Source organism: Hemitrygon akajei, chromosome 4 (assembly GCF_048418815.1).
Source record: "Hemitrygon akajei chromosome 4, sHemAka1.3, whole genome shotgun sequence".
Taxonomy (NCBI): Eukaryota; Metazoa; Chordata; class Chondrichthyes; order Myliobatiformes; family Dasyatidae; genus Hemitrygon; species Hemitrygon akajei.
Genome location: NC_133127.1, coordinates 160,140,944 through 160,162,756, shown reverse-complemented (window position 1 = coordinate 160,162,756; position 21,813 = coordinate 160,140,944). Strand labels below are relative to the sequence as shown.

The 21,813-nt window shown below is 38.7% G+C and overlaps 1 protein-coding gene across 12 annotated transcripts in view; it reads right to left on the bottom strand.

Moving 5' to 3' along the window:
* LOC140726859 (actin-binding protein WASF3-like) overlaps positions 1-21,813 on the bottom strand; it is a 142,915-nt gene that overhangs the window by 37,614 nt on the left and 83,488 nt on the right. For all 12 annotated transcript variants that reach the window (XM_073043792.1, XM_073043795.1, XM_073043793.1 and 9 more), the window contains 3 exons: positions 7,550-7,684; positions 5,229-5,382; positions 1,375-1,492 (listed from right to left, as the gene is read on the bottom strand). In XM_073043792.1, coding sequence (XP_072899893.1) covers positions 1,375-1,492; positions 5,229-5,382; positions 7,550-7,684 — 407 coding nt within the window. The remainder of the gene's footprint in view (positions 1-1,374; positions 1,493-5,228; positions 5,383-7,549; positions 7,685-21,813) is intronic.

The following is a 21,813-nucleotide window of genomic DNA, read 5'->3' as shown; positions in this document are numbered from 1 at the left end:
TGCTGAGTTCTGCCAGCATTTTGTGTTTTTAATCTTGCACTCAATGTCAGTAAGACCAAGGAATTGATTTTGTACTTCAGGAAGGGGAATCTGAGGACACATGAACCAGCCCTCCTCAAGGGATTAACAGTGGAAAGGTTGAGCAGTTTCAAGTTCCTGGGTGTGAACATCTCTGAAGATCCATCCTGGGCTCAACATATTGATGCAATTATAAACAAGGCACAACAGCAACTACAGTATATTTCATTAGAAGTTTGAAATAACTTCCAATATCACCAAAGAGTCTTGAAAATTTCTACAGATGTATCGTGGAGAACATTCTAACTGGTATGGAGGGGCCACTGCACAGGATCGGAAAAAGCTGCAGAAAGTTGTAAACTCGGCCACCTCCACTATGGGCACTAGCGTCCCAGTATGCAGACACCCTCAAAAAGCGATGCGTCAAACTGGAGGCATCCATTATTAAGGAATCCCATCACTTAGATGCCCTCTTCTCGCTGCTTCCATCAATGATGAGGGACAGGAGCCTGAAGGCACACACTCAACATATTAGGAACAGCTGCTTCCCCTCTGCCATCAGGTTTCTGAATGGACTATGAACCCATGTATACTACCTCATTATTTTTTTCTGAATTTTTGCTCTCTTTTCACACTACTTATTTAAGTACCATACTGTACATTTCTTATTGTTACTTTATAGTTTTTTATAATAATTATGTACTTCAATGTACTGCTGCTGCAAACCAACAAATTTCAGTGATATCAAACCTGATTCTGATTCACTGCAACCAAATACTATTCTAAATACAATGACTAGCCTTTTCCAGGCTCTGTCAATGATGTTCAATAACTAGTCTCCAAAATGCATAAAATAGGTGATTCTTTCTGATGATCACAGAAGTTGACAAAACTTTGTGAAACATCAAAGGTGCAAGCTTCATGACATATGCAGTGAAGTATAAATAATGAAGTGCTAAAATGAGGCCATTATAATATTACTAGAATTGCTTGATCAAAAGTCAAAATGCTTAAAAGCATTTTCTTAGATGTGCAATCAAAAATACTACATTTAGGTCTCCTTCTTTGAAAAGCAGCCTGCATGTATTTTAATGTGCAAAGCATTAAAACCTTGGGGTAGAATTAATTTGCAAAATTGAGCATAAAAGCAGTCTATTTTTAACAGTTAGCATTGGCTTGGGTTAAGATAAAAGTATATCCAAATTTAGCAATGCAGCAAGTTAATTCCAGGTTAATTTATTTTTAAGGACCTTAATCAAATTACTTTGTGATGTTTTACCATAGAAAGACAGTACATGGTATTTCTGGGGCATATTGGAGTTCTAAAAATCCACCACCCCCTGCCATATCTTGTACCTTCTGTCTTCTTTTCTCTTTCCTCTTATCTTCAGTATCCTGTAGCATCTTCTCTTTCCATAAGTCAAAGAAATAAGATGGATCCGTATAAAATTTAAGTCCATCTTTTTTGTCATCTCTGCAATTAAAAAAAATCATTTAAGCTCTTCCTTAATAACAGTATAGAGGAGTAAAGTTTGTCCTGAAGTTTGTCATTAACATCGATGATTGCCTATGACTGCTGTTTAAAATTTCATTAAATGACACACCACAATGGATCTGAACAGTAGACAAGCATCACTTCATTACTTCAAACAGTATTCCCTGCCCTAATCAGCTAAACAGTCCAGATGATTCAACAAGACAGAAAGGAAAACAAATAGATTTGTCCTCAGCAGCTACATTTGTGATCATTTTTTAGCACAATCAGAAATCATTAGACCATAAGACATGGGAGCAGAAATAGGCCATTTGCCCCATTGAGTCTGCTCTGCCATTCAATTATGGTTGATCCTTTTTTTCCCCTCTCCTCAGCCCACACTCCCTGGCCTTCTCCCCATAACCTTTGATGCCATTTTCAATCAAGAACCTATCAAACTCTGCCTTAAGTACACCCAACGACCTTGCCTCCACAGCTGCCTATGGTACCAAATTTCACAAATTCACCACCCTCTGGTTAAAGAAATTTATCCACCCCTGTTTTAAAATGGACACCCCTCTATCTTGAGGTTGTGCTTCTTGTCCTAGACTTCCCCCATCACAGGAAACATCCTTTCCACATTTACTTTGTTTAGGCCTTTCAATATTGAAATGTTTGAATGAGAACCCCGCCCCCCCCCCTTCTAAATTCCAGCGAGTACAGATCCAGAGCCATCAAACGTTCCATGTATGATAACCCTTTCATTTTCGGAATCATCCTCAGAGCAACGATACTGACATGCTATGTGGGGCAACAAATAATGTGCTAGAGCTCAGCGGGTCATGCAACATCTGTGGGAGGAAAGAAACCGTTGGTATTTTGTGCCAAGACCTACATCAGGAGTGAAAGTGGAGGGCCCTGACACAGGTTTCAACCTGAAACATCAACTATTTCTTTCCTCCCACAAATGCTGCACAGCCTGCAGAATTCCTACGGAAGTTTGTTGTTCCAGATTCCAGCATCTGCAGTCTCCTGTATCTCCACTGTGATACTATTTGTATTGCTGTAAAGGTGCAGGATTCAATCATAAGCAACTTGTTATCAGAGAAATAAATCATGAGAATGTACAGTACTGTGCAAAAGTCTTAGGTACTAAATTTGTCAACACAGAGCGAAGAGAGAGTTTGTAAATCTGGTGGAAGTAAGGAATGTCCTGAATGGCAAGGGTGGAACACTGCGGGAGGGGTGTGGAACAGGTGGAAGAGAAGGAGTGCTGGGGCAGGGAATGGCATGGATGAATACACACCCAACCCTGAGGCACCAATTGGTCTATTGATCAATACAACAGAGGGTTGTAGACTCAGCTAGTTCCATCGTGGGCACTACTATCCCTATCACTGAGGTCAGCTTCAAAAGGCAGTGCCTCAAGAAAGCAGCATCCATCATTAAGGACCCTCATCTTCTGAGACATCTTGGCCTTCTACCATTGAAGAGAAATTACAGGAGCCTGAAGACCTATACTACGTCTTAAGAACAGCTTCTTGCCCTCTGCCATCAGATTTCCGAACATTCCATAAACCTATGAACACTACCTCATTATTCATCTTTTACATTATTTATTTTTGTAACTTGCAGTAAGTTTATTAAGTTTTGCACTGTACTATAGCTGCTAAACAACAAATTACACAACATATGTGAGTGATTATAAACCTGATTTTGGTTCTGAAATTTCAAGGCCTCTGGGCTTTAATTATGAATACTGTCTATAGTCAGCATTCAATGTATAGATCCAAAAACACCATTTACTGTAACTTCTGACATCTCCAATGAGATCCTATTACTAATCATATCTGTCTCTTCTTCCCACTCACGAGACATGATGCAGATTGAGGCAACTACTTTGGTGAATATCTTCGCTCTGTCCACTGCAAAAAGCAAGATCTCCCGTTGGCTACCCATTTCAATTTGACATCCCATTCCTATTTTGACATGTCTGTCATTGGCCCAATGGCCTCTTTTACCGCCATGATGAGGCCAAACTCAAACACCTCATATTCCATCTGGGTAGCCTCCAACTTGATAGATGAACATTGGTTTCTCTTCCTTCCAGTAATTTCTTCACAATCACCCCCTCCTCTCTTTTTCAATTCCCTATTCTAGTTTTCCTCTTACCCTTCTCTTCTCCTCACCTGCTCATCACTTCCCTCCTCTTTCCCTTTCTACAAGGGTCCACCATTCTTCCCTTTAAATTCCTTCTTTAGTCTTTTACCTTTTTCACCTATTCCTTTTCAGCTTCTTACTTCATCCCCCCCCCACAACCCCATACCCCCTCACCTTGTCTCAATTATCCCCTAGCAGCTTGTACTTCTTCCCTGCCTCCCACCTTTTTATTCTAGCTTCAGCCCCTTTTCTTTCCAGTCCTGATGAAGGATCGCGGCTTAAAATGTCTGTTGTATATTCTGCTCCACAGATGCCATCTGATTTGCAGAATTCCTCCAGCATTGCGTGTGTGTGTTGTTACAAGAGGTTGGAGGTGCTAGTAGGGTTTATAAAATGTTGTGTTTATGATGTGTATTTTAATAGAAAATCCTGCAAGAAGTTGGAGATGGATTTACCTGAACTCCTTAATACCTTTCCAAAGGCAGGCCAGACTTTGGGGCAAGCATTTCCATTTGTAGAAGATCACAGTCCCCAGTTAAGTTTCCCTAAAGTACATCTTATCCCAATCTCTCTAGGAAAGAAATTATTTGTAACCTTATTCTCTGGGAGGAGATGGGTCACCAACCTCTTTAACCCTTTGAATTGAGTCTACATATGCTCTTTGCCTTTCCTAATGTACATTACCAATGTTTTCTGTTCAATGTTTGTGGCGCTCAATTCATGAAATTCTGCACACAATACGTGCAGGTGCAGGGAGACTGGCAGTGAGTTCTCTTGCTACTCTTGTACCTCTTGCTACACCCTTTTCATCTTCGTACAGGCACCCTGGCATTGAGCAGTTGTCTCTTCTAGACAACCTCATCCATATGAGTTTATGCAGTGAAGCAGGGTGGCAAGCATTCTCCATTGTATTAACTCTCTTGCATACCTAACACAGTTGAACTGTTTGTACCACATACACTTTCAGCAGTGCAGTGGTTGATTGATATCATTGAAGGACAGCAACAGCAATAAATACAATAAGATGAATAGCTTTCTGCTAGGCTTCCAATTTTAATACTATAACACAATGGCTGCTAACTTGGCTGGTGTTATGTCAGAAAATGTACAGGATCTTGTTACTGGATGTCACTCCTCTATCCTTAGGCTTTGAGATAGCTGGTGATGTGAAGACCATTTTGACCAAACGCAACACCACCATTCCAACAAAGCAAACACAGACATTCACTGGCTACTCTGACACAAGCCAGATATGTTCATTCAGATATTTGAGCGTGAGAGAGCCATGACTAAAGATAACAATTTGCTGGATACATTTGAGCTGACTGGAATTCCACCTGCTCCAATGGGTGTGTCTCAAATTTAGGTGACTTTTGATATTGATGCAGCCAAGATAGCAGCCTTGGTGTTATAACAAGGAACAAATAGAAAGCAATAGAAGGACAATAGGGATCTAGGATACATGTCAAAACTACAAGGCAACTGAGAATTGAAATCAGTTGAAAGCATAGTAGCAGGGAGAAGATATTCCAAGCTCCAAAAACAAGATACATCAGCTTTCTGATTATATTTATACCTGTACTGTGACAGAATGTTCAGTGGTGGTGGCTTATCACTCTTATTATACATTTCCAACACTGGGTTTGGAGTTGAACCCTTTGAAACAACTTGTTGGTCTTGCATTGTAGAGCTCTTGAAAGCTTTCCTCATGTTAATATCCTGCAAGGAAACTGCATAACATTTCATGTTAAAGCCCTGTATTCTTTATAAGATTATTTCTTGCATAGTATAGTAATCATTGGCATACTAAATAAAACCTTATAAGTTTTCAAAATGTATATATATGTATATATTAGATGTAGATAAATCAGTTTCAGTAATACATTTTTTAAATTGATTTATTGCAATAAGAAACCAGATTCAAAGGATTTTTTGAACTTCACAATCTTCTATTTTTATCATTATTCTCCCACTGGCCTTTTACCAATTCCTATGCTCCAACATAATACATAATTCCATAAGAAGACATCTGGGGAAAAATCTTCTTCGATCACTAACATTACAGGTGCAACCCTTGGTTCAGCTAGCAGCCTAATCTAGGGGATGATAGCCCCCGGCCCGGCCAAACTTAAGAAATCTCATTTAGGTGGATACTGTGCAATGTGTCCCCTGTTACAAATCAGTACCACGAAATAACAAACAATACAAAATACGTGATAAAATGATTGAGCTTTATAATTCTTAATTTGACTATATGGTTAGTAAAGAAACAAAAAAAGGGCCCATTCTCCTGAACAGCCTAATGCACAAATGTTGGAGCTCACAGTGTCAGCCATTTGTTCTCATCGTCCTCCTCCGAGGGTAGCCGACCCTCGGACCCTCGCTCCTCAGTCCACTCTGTCCGGCGGTCTACCAACTCTCTCCATTTGCATCCTCTCTCTTCATCTCTCCCCAACAAAAGACTGCGAAATCCCTTCTGCCAGACCCACAAGAAACAACATCTTGCTCATTGGCTAACATGCCTCGTTATCTCTAGTCATAACCCAAACATTGCTGCTACAGAGAAACCATTTCCTTAGCCTGAGCAGTGAAACATTACAGAGAGGCCATTACATTAGCAGTTAAACCTTACAGCATGTTACACAGGTATTATAGTATCCTCTGTACTCTGCTGCTGATGCTTAGTTTCAATGACTTGGATGACTGGACAACAAAACAATGAGTTTCAATACTACAGCAATAACTCAATGCTTCTGATCAGAGCTGATTTTTTACTTGTGTCTCTTCTGAACTGTAAATTGTGCATTTGAATACCACAAGCATCGCTGAAACTAATAGTTTTACTTTAAACTATAATGAACTCAGCATAGATCACACAATCACTCTTATACTATACCTAATCCAAGAGATAGTAAGTAGCAAAGTTAAGACCAAGTGTATTTTTATGCAGGACAATGAGACCCAAAGCTTGAGGTGTAGGGAAATCATGGGAACAAGAGACTCAGATGTTGGGGTGTGGAGAGGCAGCTATTAGTATTTGCTGACTGGGGAGGGAGGATTGGATAATTGTTGGGAATAAGAGAATCTGTGGGTAGACTAGGCAAGGATTTAGTAGGTGCTAGTAGGGTTTGTCGGCTATAAGCTTTTGGGTTGGGCAGGTCACAAAGGAGAGATAAATAAATAACTTACAAAGGGCCTACCACATCAGGTTCCGAGTGCTAGGTTCAAGGATGTCCCTTTTAAGAAGCGTGAAAATAAGACTCACAGGCACTCTGAAAGGCTACTATTGCAGAATTGTCTTATGGACTGCATGGCTCATTCCAAGACAAATAAAGATCTCAGAAGTGGCAGATGATGGACACCAGTGCTATGTTCAGCCCCGCTACATATTATGCAATAGAAACTAGGTGGAACCTGGAACAAGAATCACAGACCTCACGAATCATTCTACATACTTCTGATTTTTGTTTATGGTCTAATTTTAACGGAAAATGAACCAATGTAGTAGACAAATTTTTTCAGCCTTTTTAAAACATATTAAGTAGGATAACTTTATTGTTTTACTCTTCAATTCACATCTACTCCTAATTTAAAGTTTGACTAAATTTATATTCAATGTTCTCTTTTAAAGAAAAGAAATATATGCTTTAGGAAAGATTTAGATGGATTAGCTTTCAAATTCATGGTACCGGAAAGCTGTGCATCATTAATTTGCATGAATCTGTTTTCTTTCTGTATTGTAGTCTTAGACATTTTGTAATCTTGACATTTAATAATCATTATTTAAAATATAAGCAGAAAAACATATATTTTTCAAGTAAACTAATGGGAAAATAAATTAGTTCTTAAGGTAACATAATAATTAACCCAACTTCAGCACACAGGGTAGCTACTTACCTTCCTCCACTGTTGAGTCCAGCTGTGTAACTTTGACAGCCAAACGATCAATTCTATCTTGAAGAGAGTTTGCTCGAATATGGAAGTTGTTGGCTTCATTAAACAGTTCACCAAATATATCTTCTGCATGCTTGCCTAAATAAGTTTAAGGTACAGAATAATTTTAAAAGATCAATCTTCAATATTTTACCAGTACTAAAAATCAAAATCTGTATTAGACTCAATCTAACCATTACATCACAAACAAAGATAACAAGGAACAGTAATATACAAATTCATATTAAATTGAATATGTATGTATATTTTAAGAGCAACACACAAAATGTGGGAGGAACTCAGCAGATCAGGCAGCATCTATGAAGAGGAATAAACAATCAACATTTTGGCCTAAGATCCTTCATCAGGACTGGAAAGTAAGGGGGAAGAAGCCAGAATAAATTGGTGAAGGAAGAGAAAGGAGTACAAGCTGGCAGTTGATAGGTGAATCCAGGTGAGGTAAAGGTAGGTGTTTAAGGAAGAGGTTGAAGTGAGAAACTGGGAGGTGATAAATGAAAAAGGTAAAGCGATGAAAAAGAAGGAATCTGATAGGAGAGGTGAGTGGGCCAGGGAAAGGAAGAGGGAAACCAGAGGGAGCTGTTCGGCAGGTGAGGAGAAGTGAAGAGGTAAGAGGGGAGCCAGAATGGGGAATGCAAAAAGATCGGGGGGGGGGGGGGGGAGAGAAATTACCAGAAGTTCATGCCGTCAAGTTGGAGGCTACCTAGATAGAAAATGAGGTGTTGCTTCTCCAGCTTCAGAGTGCCTTCATTGAAGAAGCTGAGGAAGCCATGGGTTGACATTTTGGAATGAGAATGGGAAGTAGAATTAAAATGGGTGGACAACAGGAAATCATGTCTGTTGTGGTAGATGAAGCGAATATATATTTTATGAATAGTTTAGTTCCCTTTCAATATGCTACCAAAAAGCTGCTTTGATGAAATATTTTCAACATTATTTCTCACTTATCATTAAATATGTGCAGCAAATTTCTGTGGGATTTTATACCTTAATTTTATAACACAGAGAACATGCCAAAGTATTCATGCAATGAGCAGAGCTATAGTATCAGTTATTCAGCAGTTAAAATAAATGCCAAAAACTTAAATTAGATTTTAGACTCCAAGCTTAACGAGTATGGCATCCGTTAGCCTTGCGAGACCATGGATCTGCGCCTGGAAAGTCTTCTCCAGGGTGCAGGCCTAGGCAAGGTTGTATGGAAGACTGGCTGTAGCCCTTACAGCAAGTCTCCCCTCTCCACGCTACCGATGTTGTCCAAGGGAAGGACAAGGGCCGATACAGCTTGGCACCAGTGTCATTGCAGGAGTTGCCAGAACAAGGTTGAAGACAACGTCGGACTGCATTAGGGACCCCAGCTCCGGATCTGTCCTCAGGGTTTACTCCCGAAGCCTTTCCCATGAGTGGGTATGGCCGCAAGGCAGCGGAGGTTTGAAATCAGAGTTTTCCCTCTCTTAGATGGACTGCCTTCCCAGGCTGATGAGCTCCATCTACCCAAAAAGCTTAACAATAGCTACTATTATGATGCACACATCAGGTTTGCTAACAAAAATAACTTGTATTTATATAGCATACTCATCAAATTATGCAGCAAATTATCTTAAAAGAGTTCATAAAAAATAAAAGAACCAAAATTTGGCATCAAGTTATTTAAGGCCAGATACCCATGATTGTTCACATCTTGGTTTTAAGGAGTGCTTAAAAATCAGGTAAACAAGACTACAGGCCTTTAGGAAGAAGTTCAGAGCTTAAGACCTTGACTGCTGATGGAACAGCTATCAGGGGGAAATAACTGTATTTGAATATAACCGGGAGGACAAAACATTGCTCTGCCATGCTTCAGTCTGAAACACATTTCATATCAAATGCTTTCAAAAAGTGCTCCATATAAAAATATGAAAAAAAATGTTCTTTTCTTTTATCCCATGGGATATTACTCAGGGAAAATGATGAATCTTGTTGAAATTTCAACAAATTTCACATGACTTTAAACTGCAGACTTTACACCTTTATACCACCCATGCTCTCTTCTCACTGCTGCCATCAGGAAGAAGGTAGACGAGCCTCAGGACTCACACCACCTGGTTCCGGAACAGTTACTACCCCTCAACCATCAGGTTCCTGAACCAGAGGGGATAACTTCACTTGCCCCATCACTGAACTGTCCCCACAACCTATGGACTCACTTACAAGGATTTTTCATTTCACACTCTCAATATTTATTGATTACTATTTTTTTTCTCTTTCTGTATTTGCACAGTTTGTTGTCTTTTGCACACTGGTTGCCTGCCCTGTTGGTGCAGTCTTTCATTGATTCTATTATCGACATTGGATTAATTGAATATGCCCACATGAAAATGAACCTCAGGGTTGGATATGGTGACATATATGTACTTTGATAATAAAGTTACCTTAAACTTCGAACTTTAGATAGAATTAAAATGGAATTTGTGAAACCAAAGGAAGTTATGCCGAAATAAGTCGAAAAGTCTAAAGGAATTTGCAACAATCAATGCAAGCTCAAAATAGGAATTCCTGAAGATGAGATTAATGAATTAACATGCACTCAGTGGCCAGTTTATGAGGTACACCTGTACATCTGCTCATTAATGCAAATATCTAATCAGCCAACAGGTGGCACCAATTCAGTGCATAAAAGCATGCAGACATGGTCAAGAGGTTCAGCTGTTGTTCAGACCAAACACCAGAAGGGGGAAGAAATGTGATCTAAGTGACTTTGTGCATGGAATCATTATTGGTGGCTGTCGAGGTGGTTTGAGTATCTCCATTGATTTCCAGTGATGCCGGATCCTCCAATTTTATGTCAGATTTGAAAGAGGCAGAAATTTGAAAGCACAAAGCACTGAACATATTATCCATATTAAGCGCTATAATCTTATACAGGTTGAGTACCCCTTATCTGAAATTTCAAAATCCAAAGAACTACAAAATCCAATTTTTTTGAGCATTGACATTTTATCACAAATGGAAAATTCCACAAGATGCTGGGAAAGTTCCCAGGGGATGTACATGCCTCTACGCATCACAGACAGTTCTGAGAAGTAACCTCACATATGTAACAAACAGAAAATAATGGAAAATAGAAAAACACTGCATCAAATGAGAAACAAAGCTCTCAATCACATACCGTGTCAGTGTCAAAGTGAACATATGCCGCTGAACGGTATGCTGATCATGACACACGCAGAGATCAATCACTATAAACTGAAAATTGAAGGTAATTGTGAAGATTCAGCAGGCTGGTTAAGACATTTAAGAAAAGGCATGGTATTAAATTTATAAATTGTCTGCTGATCACGAAGATCCAGCACCAGAAGAAATCTACAATGCTGATTGACTTATACCTTACATAAAACAAAGAAGTAAAATACAAATACAGTGTACTGTAACCTTTTAATCAAAACATGACATTGTAAGTGGAGACTGAAAGCCTGCCATTGTTTGTTATTGTTCGACAGCTGATTCAGCTATTCTCCTGATGCTGCTGTGCTGCTTTTGTTACTTTGTACTCATTATATTTTCATTATATTAATGGTATGGAATAATTGATACTGTTAAGTACATATATATGATGAACAAGTGTAAGACAAAGACAGCTTACCAGTAACACACAATTTCAGAGTTGAAAATAAAGACGATTCCAAGCTATTTCATTGTATACTCCAAAATCCCCCAAAAAATTCAAAAATCCAAAACAGCCCCAAGTATTTCGGATAAGGGGTAATCAACCTATATGAACATATTCTCTGAAAATTTGCATGGTAAAACAGAATCCTGGAGTTAAATTAACCAGTCTAAATCCTTTTAGTGTCTTTTAATCTTATATAATCTGTTCAAGGATTTTCTTTTACCAAGCAACTCTGACACAAGCTTCACATAATGTAGAACTACCAAAAAGTGGCAATGATATATCAATCCTCCATTTAAAATGAAAAAGAGGAAAGATTTTAAAAATATGCCAGATCTGTAGAAGCATGTTATACAAAGCAATTAGTCTGTCTAATCAGCTAATTGATATTGGAACAACAGCAGTCACAAGCACTGCAAATATTGATTGATCATCTGAGAAAATTTAAGAAACAGTAAGTCCAAATAAAAAAGAAGCACCTCCCCCAACAACCAAACGCAATCAAGCAGAAAGCCCTCACATTGAAGCTCCTAGTTTATGCCTTAAACATGAAATGACTTTAAATTACTTTGGATCTATTACATTCCACAAGCAATATTTCTAAGATCTTGAAATAAGTTGATTATTCCATATTTAGTCCTTCCTGATGTGGTTTGTTATTTTATTTCTCATTACCAGATCTCACTGCTTACTTGTAAGTTCATAGCTGTTGTTGATTACTTATTATCATGTTGTTAAGCAATTAGCTTTCATCATCAGGTAGGCCATTTCATATTGTTTGTACATTTCTTTTGTTCTCTAGTAGCTAGAAGCACTTTGTTCGAAGTCAGAATTTCAATCAATATTTGAATCTACCTTTTGTGCTGTCTTTTTACATGAGCTCCTTGTGCACTGTAATGTGTTGGTGAACAATAAATCACCTTCAGACTGCAACTGTGCCGGGACTGCAGTTTAGCTACCTGCCTAGCTTAAGGAAACAGGGAGACGCTCAAGCAGGGGAAGATTATTCCATATTGTAAATAGCTGCTTGGTGATTACGGTAAACTTAGTGAGCCAAATAGCCTGTTCCTCTGCTGTGTCACTCTCAATTTTCCAGGGTAATTAACAAAGTAGACTAAAGCAGTAAGTTGTAGTCTAACATGACATGTCAAGGAAAAGATCAAATAGTATCCAGCCAGTAATATTTCTATTATCTCAAAAAACAGCGAGAAAATTATTCAATATTGTGTCGATGATTGGAAGAATCTATGAGGGTGGGGTGGAGTTGATGATAATGTGATCCTCTGTTAAAATTTAATCTACATACATAATCTCACAAAGAGGGCTGATATTTATATGCATATTAACAAACCCAATATTGCCAACCACACTATTAATTGGGAATTCAGGTATAATTAATTATTTTTTCATTAATCAGTAAAGATGAGCAAGAAACACACATCACTGAGAATTTGAATATAGTGATTATATTTGAATTGAATTGACTTTATTACTTATATCCTTCAATATACACGAGGAGTAAAATTCTTTATGTTACGTCTCCATCTAAATGTGCAATGTGCAATTTATAGTAATTAATAATAAATAGTATGTACAACTGGACAGTCAATATAACATAGAAATACAGTTCTGTCAGCATGAATTAATTAGTCTGATGGCCCGGTGGAAGAAGCTGTCTAGGAGCCTGTTAGTCCTGGCTTTTATGCCGCAGTACCGTTTCCCGGATGGTAGCAGCTGGAACAGTTTGTGGTTGGGGTGACTCGGGTCCCCAATGATCCTTCGGGCCCTTTTTACACACCTGTCTTTGTAAATGGCCTGAATAGTGGGAAGTTCACATCTACAGATCCGCACCACGCTCTACAGAGTCCTGCGATTGAGGGAAGTACAGTTCCCATACCAGGCAGTGATGCAGCCAGTCAGGATGCTGTCATTTGTGCCCCTGTAGAAAGTTCTTGGGATTTGGGGGTGCATACCAAACTTCTTCAACCATCTGAGATGAAAAAGGCGCTGTTGTGCCTTTTTCACCACACAGCCAGTATGTACAGATCACATGAGATCCTTGGTGATGTTTATGCTGAGGAACTTAAAGCTGTTCACCCTCTCAACCCCAGGTCCATTCATGTCAATAGAGGTTAGCATATTTTCATTCCTTCTGTAGTCCACAACCAGCTCCTTTGTTTTTGCGACATTGAAGGAGAGGTTGTTTTCTTGACACCACTGTGTCAGAGTGATGACTTCTTCTCTGTAAGCTGCCATATTATTATTTGAGATTAGGTCAATCAGTGTAGTGTTGTCAGCAAATTTAATTAGCAGATTGGAGCTGTGGTTGGCGACATAGTCATGGGTATACAGAGAGTAAAGGAGGGGGCTTAGGATACAGCCCTGAGGGGCATTTGTATTGAGGGTCAGAGAGGCAGAGGTGAGGGAGCCCACTCTTACCTCCTGCCAGCGATGTGACAGGAAGTCCAGGATCCAGCTACACAAGGCAGGGTGAAGGCCAAAGTCTCTGAGCTTCTTGTTGAGCTTGGAGGGAATTATGGTGTTGAATGCTGAACTGTAGTCCAAGAACAGCATTCTCACAAAAGCAACCTTCTTCTCCAGATGTCTAAGGTTGGTGTGTAAAGCTGTGGCTACAGCGATATCTGTCAATCAGTTGTGTCAGTAGGCATATTGTAGGGAGTCCAGTGTGGGTGGTAGCATGCTGCAGATGTAGTCCTTGACCAGCCTGTCAAAGCATTTGCTTATTATTGAGGTTAGTGCGACAGGACGCCAGTTGTTCAGACATGTGACCTTGGTCTTTTTGGGTACAGGAACAATGGTGGATCTTTTGAAGCAGGAAGGCACTCTACACTATAATATTTTAATTCATACCTGAAAAATGAATTACTGTTATTCAGGTGGTTAATCATATTTATACCAAAAAGAATGTATAATAATTCTTGAACATTGTATAACACTTCATTTGCCTGTGTGAGTGGTTAAATACCAAAATTATGTAAAAGTGGGTGAAAATAGTGGACTTCAAAGATATACCATCAATACTCTAGAGGAAGATGCTGTAACCTTTCAGGGTCAGCACAATACTTCACCTACAGTACTAGATCAGTTGATTCATAGCTCCAGTGACCAATTTATAAACTTGACCTTGAGTGCTCGTCTGTGGGGAATGTGTCTATTTTCCCTGTGACCCAAATAGATTTCCTAATGCTGCCCTGGTTTCTTTCCCCATCCCAAAAACATGCAAGTTGATTAATTGACTGGCCACTATAAATTACCTCCAGTATGTAGGTGAGTGGTAGAATCTGGGGCTGGAGAGGGAATTGATGGGAGTATGGGAAGAACAAAATAGGATTCATGTACGATTCATGTAAATGGGTATTGAGGATAGGCATGACCTTGTTGGACTAAAGGGCCGATTTCTGAGTTGTATCACTCTATGAACCCACGAACCTTTCCAGGTGAGCAAAGTAGACTCAAGCAGTAAGTAGTAGTCCAATGTGACATGTCGTGAGAAAAGTCAAAGAGTTCCATATGCTGATGGCAGTCAAAATCCCAAACTCAGTCAATCGAGCCTTACATTTGGAAGACCTAATTGGCCCAAGCACAATAAGCAACGGGAAATGTTGATCAGTTTGGGTGCACCAGAAGTTACAAGCAAACCTGTTGGCCAAGATTCCAAAATTTGAAAATGGAAAGATGCAAAGTTTCAATTTAAATCCTTTCACATCTATTCACAGATACCTTCAACTTCTCACTCTGACAGTATGTGGTACCGACCTGCTTCAAGCAGGCTTCAATTATACCAATCCCCAAGAAGAGTATGGTAACCTGCCTCGATGACTATCGCCCAGTGGCACTTACATCCATAATGATGAAGTGTTGTGAGGTTGGTGCCGAAGCATCAGCTCCTGTCTGAGTGGCAATTTGGATCCACTCCAATTCACCTATCAGATGCTATCTTGTTAGCTCTTCACACAACCCTGGAACATCTGGACAGCAAAGATGCATAAATCAGGATGCTCTTCATTGATTACAGCTTAGCATTTAACACTATCATCCCCTCAAAGTTAATCATTAACCCTCAAGACCTGGGCCTCAATTGTGCAATTGGACCCTGGATGTCCTCACTTGTAAACCCCAGTCAGTTCAGATTGGCAAAAACATCTCCTCCACAATCTCCATCAGCACAGGAGCACCACAGAGCTGTGTACTTAATCCCCTGCTCTACTTGCTTTACACCTGCGAGTGTGGCTAAGTGCAGCTCCAACACCATATACAAGTTGCCGATGACACCACTGCTGTGGGCTGTATCAAAGAGGGTGATGAATCAGTATACAGGAGAGAGAATGAAAATTTGGCTGAATGGTATAATAACAACTACCTCTCACTCAATGTTAGTATTACCAAGGAACTGATTGCAGAGTTCAGAAGAGGGAAGTCCATAAGCCAGTAATCATTGGAGGATCAGAGATGGAGAGGGTCAGTAACCTTAAATTCCTGGGTGTCACTACCTCAGAGGACCTGCCCTGGTCCCATCATATAAATAGAATTGCGAAGAAAGCACAACAGTACCTCTGCTTCCTTAGGAGTCTGTGAAGATTTGGCATTGTATCAAAAACTTTGGCAAACTTCTATAGATGTGTGGTGGAAAGTGTGCTGTCTGGTATGGGGACACCAGTGCCTTTGAGCGGAAAACCCTACAGTAGGTAGTGGATTCAGCCCAGTACATCAACAGGTAAAACCTTCCAAACATTGAACACATCTACATGAAACATTGCCATAGAAAAGCAGCATCTGTCATCAAAGATCTTCACCACCCAGGCCATGCTCTTTTCTCGCTGCTGCCACCAGGTAGAAGATGTAAGTGCCTCAGGACTTACACCACCAGATTCAAGAGCAGTTACTACCCCTCAACCATCAGGCTCATGAACAAAAGGGGATAACTACAGTTGTTTAAAGACACTTTTATCTTGTTCGTTCATGCTCATTATTTATTGCTATTTACTTATATCTACATTTGCACAGTTTGTTGTCCATTGATCCTGTTTACAGTTACTGTTCTATAGATTTGCAAAAGTATGCCCACAGGCATGTATATACTCTGATAATCATCTTTACTTTGAACATTTTAACAATGTAAGAAAATACTGTCATAGAGACATAGATAAACAGCACAGAAACAGGCCCTTTGGCCCATCTAGTCCATGCCAAACCATTTAAACTGCCTACACCCATCGACCTGCACCCGGACCACAGCTCTCCAGCCCCCCACCATCCATGTACCCATCCAAACTTCTCTTAAATGTTGAAATTGAATTTGTATACACCACTTGCACTGGCAACTCTCACGGCCCTCTGAGTGAAGTTTCCCCTCATGTTCCCCTTAAACATTTTATCTTTCACACTTAACCATGACATCTAGTTGCAGTTCCATCAAACCTCAGTGGGAAAAAGCCTGCTCATATTTACCCTATCAATACCCCTCATGATTTGTATACCTCTATCAAATCTCCTCTCAAGCTTCTACATTCCATGGAACAAAGTCCCAACCTATTCAATTTTTCCTTATAACTCATGTCCTCCAGTCCTGGCAACATCTTTCTGAATTTTCTCTGTACTTTTTCAACCTTATTTAGAACTTTGTTAAAGAATTGAAAATGATTTTTTTTTTAAATGTAGGGCAAGCTGAAAAAGGGAAATAAGTATTTTGCTTTATGCAATTAGAATTATTTCTACTTGACAGAAACAAAGGGAAATAAGAGATGAAGAAGATTAAGTTAAAAACATCAAAACATCACCAGAAATGCACACAAAAATAAAAAAAATTATTAATAGAATTAAGTAAATAAAACTATAGTGTAATTGTAACACATAATTGAGGAACAGAAGATGAGAAACGAGATGAAGATCAAATTGTAGAACTGCTTCAGCATTAAATATAAACAAATGTCTAAGAATGGAACAGCAAAAACTTGAAAAGAAGTTTTCTTTGCTGAACTGAACTATTTTCTACTGTAGAAATATTAAAGTGAATTATCTATTTATAGGTTAATCACATTTAAAAACTTTCAAAAGGATAGTATTTCTGACTTTAGTTGTTTCAATATGTAATCTTAAAACAAGAATGTCAGTAGTAGAAAAGAATCGTTAATCGTCTTAATTGACAACTTTACAAGGGCAAGCTTTTGAATTAATGTAATTTTACCAAAAAAGCCCCCAAGCCCCCCCCCCAAAAAAGAAACATTAGATTATATAAGAAACTTTAAAATGAGCAGAGTGGATAGAAAGTTGAAAATATGACTTTCATTGAAGCCTTTGTTGAGACCAAGTGAGGTAAAACTTTGGTGCCAGTTGAACATTATGAATGCCACTGCATTACTTCCAGTATTTATTACAATTTTACTTTGATAGCGTTAACTTTCATATAGTAGCACTACGAAACAGTGGTAGCAAAAAATCCTTCGCAATTCCAAACTCTGACTGACCACCATCACTATGCAGCACTATTAGCAGACATGGGGAGGATAGGATTTGAAAATCAGTGTAGGTAAAATTCCAGTTGGACTGTGGGATGCCAAAATTCTGCGTTATTTTGAACAGAATACACATATCCCATAAGCAAGATTGGATATCAATTCAATGTTGCAAATATTGCATTTATGATTTCATTTATGTGTTTAGTTTTATATAAATAAATAATCCTGTTATGTTTTCAATACTTAAAGCATTTTAAAAATGGTTTCAAGTTTATTCTCAATTGTTCCAAATAGTCTACAACTTGAAACAACTGAGAATAAATGAAACAAACTTTAAATTTTTTTAGCATTTAGTGAAAAGATACCATCTAGGATCATATCACTAAATTCATTTTGTGCATTCTGCTGAGTAACCTGTGTATCAAAACCAAATACCTTATACAGTCATATTTATATGATAGACACAGTTCAGGATTTAAAGTTAAGCTGATAATTGTCTACCACTACCACTCAAGATGTATTTATACTGTGAATTCTGGTTAACTGGGCCATTGGTTAATCAAGGCAGCCATTTATTTGGGACAACTCTTAAAGAACAAAAACTAAATCGAGAAAATAGCCAGGATTACCTTTGTTTATTTGGGACACTATGCCACTTAATTGGGGCAGGGGACTGTTGCCGAACAGTTTCTAACTAGCTTCCGTCACATGCATTTGCATGGCTGTTATACACATAATGCTTAGAACAAGCAGTTTTTAAATAGCGTCAATAGTGTGCGTTTATGTTCAAAAAGCAATGATTTTTGGCAGTGATAGTTGGTGAGAAATCGGTAGAAACACAATTTGGAACTGCATTGCTCACTAGGGTTTCAAGCATCAAGGCCTGGAGGTGCCAGAAACAGCCGGGAGTGAAATTGAAACAACTTCACTACTTCAACAAGTTAGGAATTACGAACGTATCAACAATAATGTTACAATGAGAATGAAGATTTGGAGGATGCAATCATCTAAAGCATGGTATGAAGGCAGTCCATTATCTGCACTGATTTTGTTCATTTACAGTCAATCAAAAAACACAGCAGGAGGTGGTCCAGTGATGTCATCGTCGAGAATGGCAGCTTAAGTCACAAGCTCCTCCAGAAAAATGTGTATTAAGCCCAGTTATCCCATCAAATATAATATTTTTTGAAAAATATTTGAATTGAAAAGCGGGGCAAGAATGGGGAGAAGAAATGGAAATTAAAAAAGTGACACTGCGAAGCCTGCGTCCGAGAGGAGTGCAGCGAGCGTCTCTCCTACCCAACCGCGTGCGAGTGAGGCGGCTGCTGGGCCTCGTTCAGGCGAAGTGGCGAATATCTTCGAAACCCTGAAAGAAATAATGGAGGTCCAGAAAGATATAAAGCAGCAGCTCCGTGATATTAAGGCAGAACTCGCCAGCGTAAATCAAAAAATAGCGGTTGCAGAGACTCGAATTGAGAAGGTGGAAGATCGCGTTCAAAACTTGAAACGGATACTGAGCAAGACAATAAAAATAATACATCACCAAGAAAGTAAACTGCTTGAGCTGGAAGGAAGATCACAGCGGAAAAATATCAGAATCTACAACGTTCCCGAAGAAGCGGACGGAGTTTGTTGAAAAGTTACTGCGGGATGCGCTGGATCTTCCCTCGGTTATGGAGCTGGAAGTCGAGAGAGCCCACCGCGCATTTATTCCGAAACCTACCGAGGATAGAAAGCCACGCTCAATAATAATTAAACTCCTGCGGTACAGCACCAAGGCGCAGATTCTATAAAGGGCCTGGGGTAAGAAGAGAGTGTTTTATGACGATAAATTAATATATTTCGATCAAGATTACCCCCCCCCCCGCGGTCCTGCAGAACCGCAAAGAATACTCTGAAGTAAAGCGAGTACTAAAGCAAAACAAGATTAGATTTCAAACTCCGTACCCTGCTATATTTCGAGTGATTTATGACAACGGGATGCGGTTGTACCAGACAGTGGAAGAGGTGACTACAGACACGAAGGCCAGAGGGTTGCCCGTTAGCGTCACCAAAACGAGGGAAAGCCTGACTGAGGAATTATCCCGCTCCGCTTGGGAAATAGAGTGAGAATCGAAAGGCAGGAGACGTGAGGAGGCCGAGAGAAATATATCAGGAAGAGACCGGGAGTTTCCCAAAGACAGTCCTCGCCCCCTTCAGAAGAGCCATAAGGTTTGGCTAACTTTAAAAATGTTGAGAAGCTAAACGGAAGCAAAAGTACACGGTGATATACCTATCTAGAGAAATACTTATTATAATGTGGATTTTATATTACTTAGTTGTTATTCTTTATTCTCTCACTTACTCCTTTTTCCCACCAAAATGAGAATATATATGTGTGTGTGTGTGTGTGTGTGTGTGTGTATGTATATATGTATGTGTGTATGTATGTATATGTATATGTGTGTGTATGTGTGTATATATATATATATATATATATATATATATATATATATATATATAGGAGTACACAGGGAAATCTTTTCTGTGTAATGGATTTGTTCACTGACTTTTATGAATACTGCATTGGGGGCCCTCAACTCACAAGTAGGAGGGGTTATCCCCCACAGCTAGACATTTCCTCTAGCTCAACGCAGGGTCATCTACTAGAGACCTCAGCCTTGGAATCACACGTTCATTGCCATTTTTGTCGTTATTTGCGTTTCTTGGTTCTTATTTATTCAGGGAGTAGATCGAGTAAGTTTTATTCTAATTTCAATGGTACATTGACAGATAAATACAGATGGCTAAGGACAAGGTAAAATTCATTTCTTTTAATGTCAATGGTTAAATCCAATCAAACGTAAGAGAATTTTATCCAATTTGGAACAATTTGATTCATACTGGGAAAAATGGTTTAACTACATAATGCCTCATAGGCCTGATTTTATTCTCACAAATCAATGAATATGTTGTAAAAAAAAAAGATCACTCCCTACTTGTACATAGTTCTTTCTTTTTGCTTGTTTTTTTCTTTCCACTCTTTTCTATGAGTGTATACCTCAGATAAGTACTTTGTGGAGATTTGTGATATATATGATTATATGATATATATGTACAATGTCTGAAATACATCTTATGGAAATGTTTGTTTGATGATGAACTTCAATAAAAAAATAAATTACAAAAAACACGGCAGATGAATTTGTCCATTGATAACTATTAGGAACTAATGCAGTTTTACAGTACTATAGTAGTTTTTGGTAGTGCTTTGATTTATTCTGTATTTCATTTAAATACATCATTTGTTACTCAGTTAAACGGTAGTTTGTCTTGTTTTACCTTTTAAACTATTTCCATGAAACTTCAGCTAATTAGGACAAACATTTAAATGAGCCAATATGTACTGGTCCCAAAGTGTCCCAATTAACCAGAATCTACTATGTATCTTGATGTGGAGCTGAAGGAGAAGGTAACCCTGAGTTTCCTGTCTCTTGCTATTTTTGTCTCACTCCCATTTTAAATCATTGGTCCTTGGCCTTTGGTATTATGGTAAAAAAAAACGAGGAGGATCAAGTGGCTCATCATTCAATTAGCCACTGACCTGCATTCCAAAAGGCCTTGCTTTCCACAATTTCAGATCATTTTTATTGCTCCTGCAACAAACATTATCTATGGAGTTACAAGACCTTAATCCAATATCCAACAGTAGTGATTCATTCTGATCCAGTATCAATTAATATAAAAAGTACTGATCAAAATTACCATATGGATCTGTATACCATATAAAACACAAGTACATATAATAAATGACAATAAATCACAGAAAGCCTGGGTATGGAACAGCCTAAAAAGTAACACCTATGGAGAATTCAAGCTGAAGCATTAATTAGAACAGCACAGTACAGCAAAGTATAGGCCTATTGTGTATTTAATATTTCTGTAATATTTGAGTAATCTTGTAAATATATTGTTTGATTAAGCATACTTTGTTGTTTATATAAATCATTATGGTTTTATGTAAAAATATGTGAATTGCATATATTATGATGCTACCATGATGTTACTTTAAGGTCGCTTGAAGTAAAACACAAACACGAGGAAATCTG